We start from the raw sequence: 10,932 nt of genomic DNA, 5'->3' as shown, positions 1-10,932 counted from the left end.
ATGAAAAACAATTAAGGATTTAAATTTTTGTGAATCCTGAAACATGTATTTCACTATTTTAATTCATGTCAACCCAAATAACAACATTTTACCAATTTTTAGGTGATTAACGTTAAAAAAAAAATTACGTCTTTTCTACGAACTTAACTCCCTACTATACCCTCTTTAGGTTGGAATTTCAACAAATCCTGTCCGAATGGGTGTTTACGTTTTAAAGCGAAACTGTCACGACACACGGGAAACCTATCTACGTCACGAATATGAAATTACACGGGCATTATTATTTACGGGCACAGTATTACCACAAATTAATTTAAGATAATAATTGCCGGCCCAATACAGTGCATGTATCTTCCTTTAGAATGAGAAGAGGGTTTAGGCCGTTCCACCGCGCTGGCCAAGTGCGGATTGGTAGGCCTTACACGCATGGAGAACTCTTAGGCATGCAGGTATCTTCACGGTGTCTTTCTTCACCATTAAAACAAGTCATATTTTAAATTAAAAATCGCAAGAGGAAGTCTTGGTTGCGAAAAATCATGGAGGACTGAGATCGCGAGTGACGCCCAGCTTTTTTTTACCATTTGAGCCTAAAAAACCATGAGGATATGAACGCTTACTGAATAATAATTAGGAATCATCAGCTGTTGGACAATTGGCTGGGAATGGGGATGGATTATTTTTAGTCTACTAACGTAAAAGTTAAATAATATATTAGAGCAAAGACCCACCATAGGCTGGGATTCGAACTCGCCTCTCCGAAAGTCAAGTCAAAGTCCTACCCACTGGGCTATCACCGCTTCACCGCTTTACAAACAAACGCGGTTGAAGTCGCGGAGTATTTAACAAGAAAAATGATAACTATGCCTTTCTTCACCAATCTAAATGCAGTTTCCTTCCGGATTTTTTTTTTCAATAAAATTAGGAGTCACAGTACCAATAAACTACCTTGGGCACTGCCAATAAGAATGTTAATTTAATCTATTCCTTGAGCCGACATCAAGCCAAGAACATGCTTCCAAGTTTGGTTTCAAGCACAGATTGAGCGACTCTTAGGAACCTATTTTTATGCCTACCTGTTTATATTCTAAGTATTTATGTATATTATTCATAATAATATTCATCAGTCATCTTAGTACCCATAACACAAGCTACGCTTACTTTGGGGCTAGATGGCGATGTGTGTATTGTCAATGTGTGTAGTATATTTATTTATTTATTCATGCATGATGTAGAAAGAATTATAAGGACCTAGGACTCTTGTATCAAGAGTTTTAGAGCCTTAGAATCCTACTGCCAAATATTGGACTTGCAATGCTCGGGTACGAACAATTTAACTCGACAAGAATATACTTAAATAAAATAGATTTTTTGTTCTGCTTCTTATTTCATTGTTTAATGATGATGAATGAGTTTAAATTATTAATTAAATTAACATTGTTTAAAGTTTACCATTTTGCAAATATTTACGTAACTTTTAAATTATTATTTTAACCTAAAATACGTTGGTACCGAAATATTTTCTTTAAAAAAATGTTTGTATTTCGTATATAAAAAATATTATGTATCTATATATAAAAAATAACAAAAGAAAATAAACTAAGCTAAGCTTGAAATAAAGATTATCTTTAACTCAATAATAATGAAAAGGCAATTGTGAGTTCGTTTCGAAGCCCTGGAAAAAAGCCTATATATTCAAAGATATATAAATATTCTTGATGTGCTAAATAAGCAATTAACTTCTAGAATGTCATGTGTAATGGAGGATCCACAAAGGGAATTGTTACAAAAAAAAGGAATAGATAAATGACTTCTTCTTTTTCTAATGTTCCGTTTCCGAGTTTTTTGTTGTGTAGAAAATTATGAGAAACTGTTCAGAGACCCAAAAATATGAACAATATTAGAATTAATTTTATATAACTATAGATGATTATTATTCCGATAAATTTCTAAAACTAGTACTTAACTTAAAAGCGGACACTAGAAATATAATGAAAAGAAGTTTAGTACTACCAAGAGTGGCTGACTATTTTAGCAAAATACCGATTTGTTTAATGTTTCTAAAAATAATTAATATAATAGAGCTTAGAGAGTAGCAAGGAGGAGCCCTTAAATTAAATTAAAGTCTTTCTTATGGACCTTTACACTGATTGACAGTTTAATGTTAATGTACGTGCTAAGCATTTTTCACCGTTCACCGTTTTTCTTTTTTAAACAAAATTGTTTGAATTGTTTGTGGTAATTAGGCTTGCTTTCTACGATAAGAGCGCAAACTCGCCTTTAAACTATCAAGTTTGGCGAGATATTTAAATTAAGTTCACTTGTGCATCTAAAGTAATGAAAAAATTAAAAATTAAAATTATATGTTCTATTCTGTGGCAGCTGTCTGACGTGATCACCTATATTCTCTGTACCTACACGGAGCAATATCGCGCGCGAATATGAAAGGGATAGAAGCGAGGGGCGACTTCAGTTTACAGTTTTATATAAAAGAACTGCGATTTCGCAACCATTCCGACTTGGAGTCTCGTTGCGATCCCGCCTGGGAGTGCGTGAGAGCTAAGTGAATTCGCGCGCGAAAAGTGAAATAGATCGTTTTTGTTTTTTTTTTATAAATAGCAAGATGGCTGTCACCAGTGCCAGGAATATGCTGAATATGAAGGAGCGGCATTTCGAACATGAAAGCCGGATTGAAAAATATACGGTAGGTCCTAAAGAAAATTATAATACCATCTCTAAAAAAAAAGTTACATCCATATTTAAGTTTTTTTGAAAAACTAAACTAAATATTGGTGTCTTTCGGGTGGTTTTGATACATAAAAAAACTTCATTAATAATTTGAACGGTAGTTCTAATATTTATATGGAACAATTATGCCTACTTTCATGTCGTGATATGGTTGTATTCCCAGTCTGTTGTATTTGTGGAATACTTAATCTGATTTAGATGACTTAAAAGAACATTGATTAAGAATTCATTTTACATTTTAATTAGGTACCTACCCGTTCCTACAAGGAAAAATATACGAACTACTTAGGTACAATATTACCTCCTAACTTTTTTTAGAGATAGGTATGTGTAGGTATACAATAATAATTAATTTCGCGTGATGCAAATTATTTTGCGTGAAAATATTTACTATATATGTGGCATATTTATCGACCTTTAAAATAATTATTACTGATTCACCGTCAACCATTGTAAAGAATAATAAATTTATTGTGTGCGTGTGTATGTCACTGAACTCCTCCTAGACGGCTGGACCGATTTGACTGAATTTTTCGGTATGCGTTAGGGTGGGACCCTGGATGGTTTAGATTCACAAATCAGCCCGACAGATGGCGCTGGGGTCAGCTAGTAAAAATATAAATTTCATAGCAATATAAATTAAATAACGCTTCCAAAAGTGCATTTCTGTCAGTGTTAGTCATTCACAAACGACAATCTTAATTAAGTAGAGTAATTTTTTTTTTTAATAAGCAACTTTTGTTAATGTAAGTTATAGTCAAACTTCAGCAAAATGAAAACGTACGTTTAATTTGCATCTCTGTAATTAGATTAACAAAGCAGAAACAGTGTCCCAGTGACCTTTACGGTTTTTTGTTGGTAATATGTTATCTGGAATATATGAATGTTAGGTACTTATTATTATCCTATACTTTAAAACTTCATATAGGTATCTTTTCTGAAAATGTAATTAAATTATGCCGTAATATAATTATAGTACAAATACTAGCAGCACAATTTTTTGTGCCTATGAAAAACAAACTGATACCGCTATTATAGTAATTTTTCATATACCTAACATTCTACGAAGAGTCTACGAATGTTCAAAATATTCATTAAATATGAATTCTTTATACCCACTTATAAAGTTCACACATGGTGAATTAATGTGCAAACTTTTTGTTTCTTCGTGTTGGTTAGTGTAAAATTAGGTTACATTCTTGGTATACTACCGATTCAGTTACTACGTTGCTCTCATAATATAAGATGCAATGTCAAGTTAGTGCTTCCTTGGACTACTCTCGCTGTCTTACCAAGGACGATAACATCTTGAACTTTGCTAAATCCGAACAAATATTTTTTTTACATATACAAGTTTACCCAATAACCTAGTAGAAAATTTGTAGTTTGAAGCGGTCATATCCTAGTGTTGAGGACTTCGGCTTTACTTTTGGGGGCCGAATTCGAATCCCAGCACGCACTTTTAAGTTATGTGCGTATTTTAAGTAAATAAAATATCACTTGCTTCAACGGTATCGTGAGGAAACCTGCATGCCTGACAGTTCTCCTCATTCAGTTCTCTAAGACTTGTGTAGTCCACCAATCCACACTTTGCCAGCTTGGTGGACTCGTGCCCTGTAGTGGGCCGGTAATGAATATGACTTTGTAGTTGCGTAAATTGTTAATTACAAAAACTTAAAGTTACGTGTCTTTCAATATCGCGTACATTATTGTACTAGACAAGCCCCTTCATTTGATACCCATATTGAGGGAGTTCTGAAAAAAATATGTACGAGCCACCGTTTCGAGCAGTTTTCATCAAGCTAAGATCATTCCCTACTAATTAACCGGTCGTAATTTTCACTCGTCGCACGAACACGACACACGCACGTCTAATTAATAGCACTCCGTCGTTTTTGCGTCGGGGTTTAATAAGAGGGATCAAAAAAAGACTCTTCTCACTTCGACTGCAGGGAAAAGAAACAGTGATGTCTCTTTATATTTAATTTTAAGTTTTACGAACTTTGCATGTCGTATTTGGTCTTATGTGGCATATTTACAGTATTCGTATGATTTTTTAACGATGTACCTAGTCGATAAATTGTAAAATAAATTAAGCTTCGAAGTCATGGGATTTTCATATGTACATAACATGTATGATATTAAACAAATGTGTATTTAACATGTAAGACTTTATGTAGGTAAGATACCATTGGAGACTGAAGTTTAAGTACGTCTTTAACATGGCTGGTTTTATTATTCCCTTACGACAAAGACGTGCCTCTAAGCGATTCAGCGTTCTGGTACGATGTCGCGTAGAAACCGATTACAGATATGGGTTTAATATATCTGCCATACCCTTTTACCCGTTACCATCTCACTGCATCATCAGATACCAGCACGTGAGATTGTAATCAAGAGCTGACTTTTAGATGAATAAAAATAAAAAATAATATCATCTATATCTATATTGGCGACCTAATCATGCGCACTCAAGAAAATCCATAAAAAAAATTTTTGCAATCGTGGTTTACTTTTTATGCACAAGAGCGTAAAAGCAGCTTGAGTCCTCTGAAAACCTTGCACGTACAAGACCACGAATAAAATCTTTTTGAGTTTAAAATAACAATAATTTTAGTTAACACAGCATGAAGCAGTAAATATTGAACGGGAGCATTTAACTTATTTTTTTCTCATATTTGTTTCACCCTTGATTACTCACAATTCAGTTATATACGTTACTCCTATTCTTAGAAATACTTATGAGAAAAATAATTTAGAAAATACAGAAACCTCATTCATCCTTTATTGCATGAGCACGTCACAGTCTTTACACCCGCGGAATGTTGCTAGCTCAAAAACTTTTCCCATTTTCCCGATTTTATGGTAAACGCTTAGAATATTAGAGTGGCTCGCCGCCTGTTCGAGAAACACAACTAAAGTGGAGTGGTTTTTAATGCTTTAAAATTAGTCGTGTACACGGTTATAGTGTGTTCTTAAATATATGTTATGAGAATATAACTGTATTGTTCGTGCATCAGTGCAAATAGGTACCTACCTACTCAATACAATTTTAACAGTTCAGAATCTTATATCTTTAAACGAGCGAAAAACCAAGGGAGGTTTTTCAGACTGGGAAGGGTTTATATAGAACTTAGTCCACCCGCTGGCGAAGTGCGGATCGGTAGAATGCACACACCTTTAAAAATACTTTGAGCTCTCAGTAATGCAGGTTTCCTCATATCTTATATTTTTAAACGAGCAGTTCTTGTATAAATATAATTGTAATCTCGGAATCGTCCCCAACGATTTTCATGAAATTTAGTATACAGGGGGTTTCGGGGGCGATAAATCGATCTAGCTAGGATTCATTTTTAGAAAATTTCATTTTATTCGTGTTTTCCGATAATAGCCGATTTGGTACAGACGAAGTTGCACGGGTCAGCTAGTATTTTATTAAATCGCCCCGAGCAAGTCTCACTTCACACCCGCGGTATGTTGCTAGCTCAAAAACTTTTCCCATTTTCCCGATTTTATGGTAAACGTTTAGGACATTAGAGGTAAAATAATTACTGTCAACTGCTAAATGAATGAAGTGACTGTTCGAGAAACACTACTAAAGTGGAGGGGTTTTTGATGCTTTGATATTAGTTGTGTACAAGGTTTCTGTATGTTCTTAGTTCTGTGTTATGAGAATATTGTGGAACTGTATTGTTCGTGCATCAGTATATATAGACCTACCAACACAATAAAATTTTAACAGTTCAGAACATTTAATTAAATTGCACACTGTCATAACATTTATTGCCGTAAGATTGTATAAAAAAAAATTACTTTAAAGGAAACACTTATGTTTTCAAAACCTGAAGGTCTTCCTGGTGCGAATTAAGTTTTCGAAAAGACTATTAAAAAAGTAATATGTCTTTTTTATTCGTGACTGGTTTTGAGAAATCCTCAAGGCTGCTAGGTATGTAAGGCTTATAAAAGTATGCAGTAACTATATCCTCGTACAATGTAACACGTACAAAGGAGAGATTGTCCTGATTTGACCTCGAAGATACCGATTAGATCCAATGCAGACTTCATCTGATCGAACCGATACGAAATCTACTACCTTGTGCCGACCACCTTAGTGCATCCCCGCCTTATCACTAGCACCTGCGAACTCTAAGCCAAGAAATGAGATAGATACATAGTATAAATTCAAAAGTTGCCTGGCAGAGATCGCTATTAAGCGATAAGGCCGCCTTTTGTATTACTACTTCTTTCGATATGTTTCTGTTTTTGTTATATTTTATATATGTTAATGTTGTGGTATACAAATAAAGAGTTTAATAATAATAATAAAATTATCGCACACAAATACATAAAAAACAATATACAGTAAAATATTTACACAAACATTGGTATGCATAGATTGACCAATAATCAACAATTCCTCGTTAATTACATCTCCAGCTCTTTTTTTTTGTCTCCAGGGATTTTTAAATTCCATGGATTGGTGGTAGCCTGTATTCAGCGGCTCCCTGTACCTGTCCTATGTCAATGTTGCATTTTCCGGTGTCATTTCAGAACTTTGAGTACCCGTCCTCTGCTATATGTGCCACTGTTTATTATTAATATTATTAAATTCTTTATTGCACACACAGAAACAAAATACAAAAAAAATAACACTCGTCGAGCCAGTTTCCTTGCCTTACCTAGAACTAGAACAAATTATGGTAAGAAATCCCTTACCTTTGAAGGCGCCAAATTTAATAATAAAATACCTTTACCTATAAAAAATGTTAACTCATTCAATGTATTCAAAACTAAATTAGCTTGTTATTTATTAAGTAATAACAATAAATTTAAAGGCGAATACATTGAATGAGTAGATAATAGTAAAATTGAATTTATTTTAGTCTAATGGCGAAGTGTATTAATTTATTATAGAAAATTAAGTTACCTATGTAAGTGACTTAGGTCTTTTTATGGGAATAAATGGTTTTGTACCTAAAAAGAAGCACAATAGATAAATTTTTTAAAAATAAAACTAGTTTAGGTGTGCAAAGGCGGTCTTATCTTTGGCGAAAGTAGTTGTAATAAGATTTAATTCTTTCAATGAAGAGATTTTCGTTATTTCTGCATTATTTTTGTATTCGAGATCTGTATTAAATAAGTATTTTAGTTAGGACTTTATATATATTTTTTCATAATATTTTCGTATTCGTTTGTTCATTTGACTTTTTTTTTTCTTACAAAGTAATTTACGTCCTTAGGCCCTGGGCATAGGCAAATGCCTATGCCCAGGGCCTAAGGACGTAAATCCAGGGTCATGCCTGGTTCAAGCCAGCCAGTATTCTGATAGGTTGTTTACTTTTTTTTTCTCCTCTCTTTTATAGCAAAATTATACGCCAACTTGGATGCCTTGGATGCCTGGTTTTACCCTCACCTAATAAGCATGCGGAGGTGTTGCGAAATTCGCTTAATTTTGCACGCAGGTATCCAATAGCAATTCAATGACAGCACGTACAATTAATACCCGCATACTCTGAATTAAACTAAATTCGGCAATTTTCCCCGTAATTTGCAAATAGTTTGTTTGTATGCATACTAATTCGATAATTGACCGTGATTGAATAGTGTGTGGAACCGTAGCTTTCATTTAATACTAAAGAAATAGATATTGCAAGAGTAAAACAGAGCAATAAAAGTTCAATTTTGACAAAAGTCTCGTCTCTGGCTGTGCTTTTGTTTTGGCCGTAGTCAACTGGCCAACTACGAATTTGTAGACTTCACACGTCTATAAGAACTTTATGAAGAATTCTCAGGCATTCGGGTTTCGTCACGATGGTTTCCTTCAACGTTATAGATAGTGATATTTAATTGCTTAAAATGCATATAACTCAGAAAAGTTAGAGTAGTGTGCCGTGGATCTCCAAGCATTTTCCCTCGAAAGGAAGGCTGAATTCCACTTGACTATCATCGCTTCTGATTTCTCTTCTCAAGTATTGAAAATGCAATAACAAGTTAACTTGATGCTGGAACCTGTACTGTCTGGGAACTACGCAACTGCTTGAATACTTACAGTACATCGATCCTCAATTTATTTAGTCTGGAACTCTGGACCAGTGGTTCATGGTAAAAACCAATAAATATAAATTCATGGTGGTGTTTATAGTTTAGTTTGAATTAATCATCATTATATCAAACCATTACCGACCCACTACAGTGCACGGGTCTCCTCCCACGACGACAATGGGTTAAGGCCGTAGTCCACCACGCCAGCCCAATGCGGATTGGTGGACTTCACGCACCTTTGAGAACATTATGCAGAACTCACAGGCATGCAGGTTCCCTCACGATATTTTCCTTCACCGTTGAAGCAAGTGATATTTTAATTACTTATAACGCTCATAACTGAAAAAAGTTAGAGGTGCGTGCTAGCATTCAAACTCAGCAGCGGGAATATTGCATAAAATGACCGAAATCGTCCTCCTTCCTATACGAGCTATATATCAATTTTAGGGTAGGCAGTGCTTTTGTGCATCTATGAAGTGCATGCCACTGCGAAGTCCTATCCACTGGGATATCACCGCTTCTAAAATTAAATTGATATGGAGTGTTAAATTACTGTTTTTTTATTACTTTAATATGAATAAATAAATGATTAATCAACAATTTATTACACTTGGCTCAATCTCATCGAGCGCATTTTATGACACCAGATAAGCGGTTTAAGAATGTCCGTCAGCGCGCTCATTAAAATTGTGGATGAGGTTCACTTATGTGAGTATTAATACGAGGTTACGGAGCTAATTAACAGCATTGAGAAAGTAGCATGTACCTGTGACTTATTGGTACTTACTGGACTTAGTGGCTTGTACCACTCCATCTGCATAATTTTAGTAAGAACTTACAGTTGTGCAGGGTGACGTTATACCTTGACATTCTAAACATAAATGCTGAAGCAAAACGTCGACAATACCAATAAAAATACTGCTTTAAGCGATGGTAGTAAGACTCCTGCACGGTTTGGTAAATGGTGTAACGCGTTAACGCGTATCGTATAACGTATAACGCGATCCAACCCTAAACACTCAATCGTGGAATCTCAGTTGTCCGTAATCCGGCTAGTTTAGCTGGTAACCTAAGTCACATTTTGAGTATCGTAGTGAGCAACGGTTTCATATCCCTACGGTCAATGGTTATGATACTGGTTTATGGCGTACAAAAACAAACAACCATTTTTTTTACATATGTGTATAATTATTAGATATCTATATTGTACAACCAAACTTGCACCTATAGCATTTCATCTTATACACGCATTTAGTTGCCTGGAAGGTCTCGCTATGTAGCGATAAGGCCAGAAAATTGTACTTTCTACCTTCTCGCTCTATTGTATTTGCATATTTGCAAAAAAAAACTCTGCGCTTACAATAAAAGTGTTTAAAATTTAAGAAATGTAAGTCACGCGAATGGCTGCGTAGATATCGTTTTAAGGGACTCAAAGGTAACAAAAAATTGTTTATGCTACATTAAAAACCCGATGAAATGTGCGGCCATTTTTGTTGCTTTTAGAACAGAAAGTATTTTATATATTATATTATATTATATAAATTTTTTTTATATATTATATATTACGACAGTACAGACATCGCCACCTAGCCCCAAAGTAAGCGTAGCTTGTGTTATGGGTACTAAGACAGCTGATGAATATTGTTATGAATATAATACACAGAAATACTAATAATATACAGATAAACACCCAGACACTGAAAAACATTCATGTTCATCTCACAAACATTTTCCAGTTGTGGGAATCGAACCCACGGCCACGACTCTGAAAGCAGGTTCGCTGCCCACTGCGCCAGTCGGCCGTCAAAAATTAATATTCGGAACCCTCGCAGCTTTTTGTATTTAGGTACAGAACAAGAGCAACGTTCAGACGACTATTTGAATAAAGAACGTTTTTTATTTTGTCTTCTAGCCAAGTAATGTCTTGTGATCTGTTTAATTGTCATTCATTCATAATGGGCAGTGATTTACCTAAACCGATTTATATTTTTTCATACTATTTAGTAATCGATCGCCCGCGTAATTTTAAGTATAGCGCGAGTCGCGACTTTATAAGACCTTCTAAACCTAGTTTGTATGTACACAACAAGAGCACCTTTCAGACGACTGTTTGAAAAAAGAACGTTTTTTATTTTGCCTCCTAGA

General features: G+C 34.7%; 1 protein-coding gene across 1 annotated transcript in view; it reads left to right on the top strand.

The window, feature by feature from the left end:
* Positions 1 to 2,479: 2,479 nt before the first annotated feature.
* LOC120631597 (dopamine N-acetyltransferase) overlaps positions 2,480 to 10,932 on the top strand; it is a 43,393-nt gene continuing 34,940 nt past the window's right edge. Inside the window, exon 1 of the mRNA XM_039901241.1 lies at positions 2,480 to 2,701. Within this exon, the coding sequence (XP_039757175.1) occupies positions 2,621 to 2,701 (81 nt within the window). The 5' untranslated portion in view covers positions 2,480 to 2,620. The remainder of the gene's footprint in view (positions 2,702 to 10,932) is intronic.

This window comes from Pararge aegeria, chromosome 18 (assembly GCF_905163445.1).
Source record: "Pararge aegeria chromosome 18, ilParAegt1.1, whole genome shotgun sequence".
NCBI lineage: Eukaryota > Metazoa > Arthropoda > Insecta > Lepidoptera > Nymphalidae > Pararge > Pararge aegeria.
The sequence above is the reverse complement of the archived record's forward strand: the minus strand, read 5'-3'. Positions and strand labels throughout refer to the sequence as shown.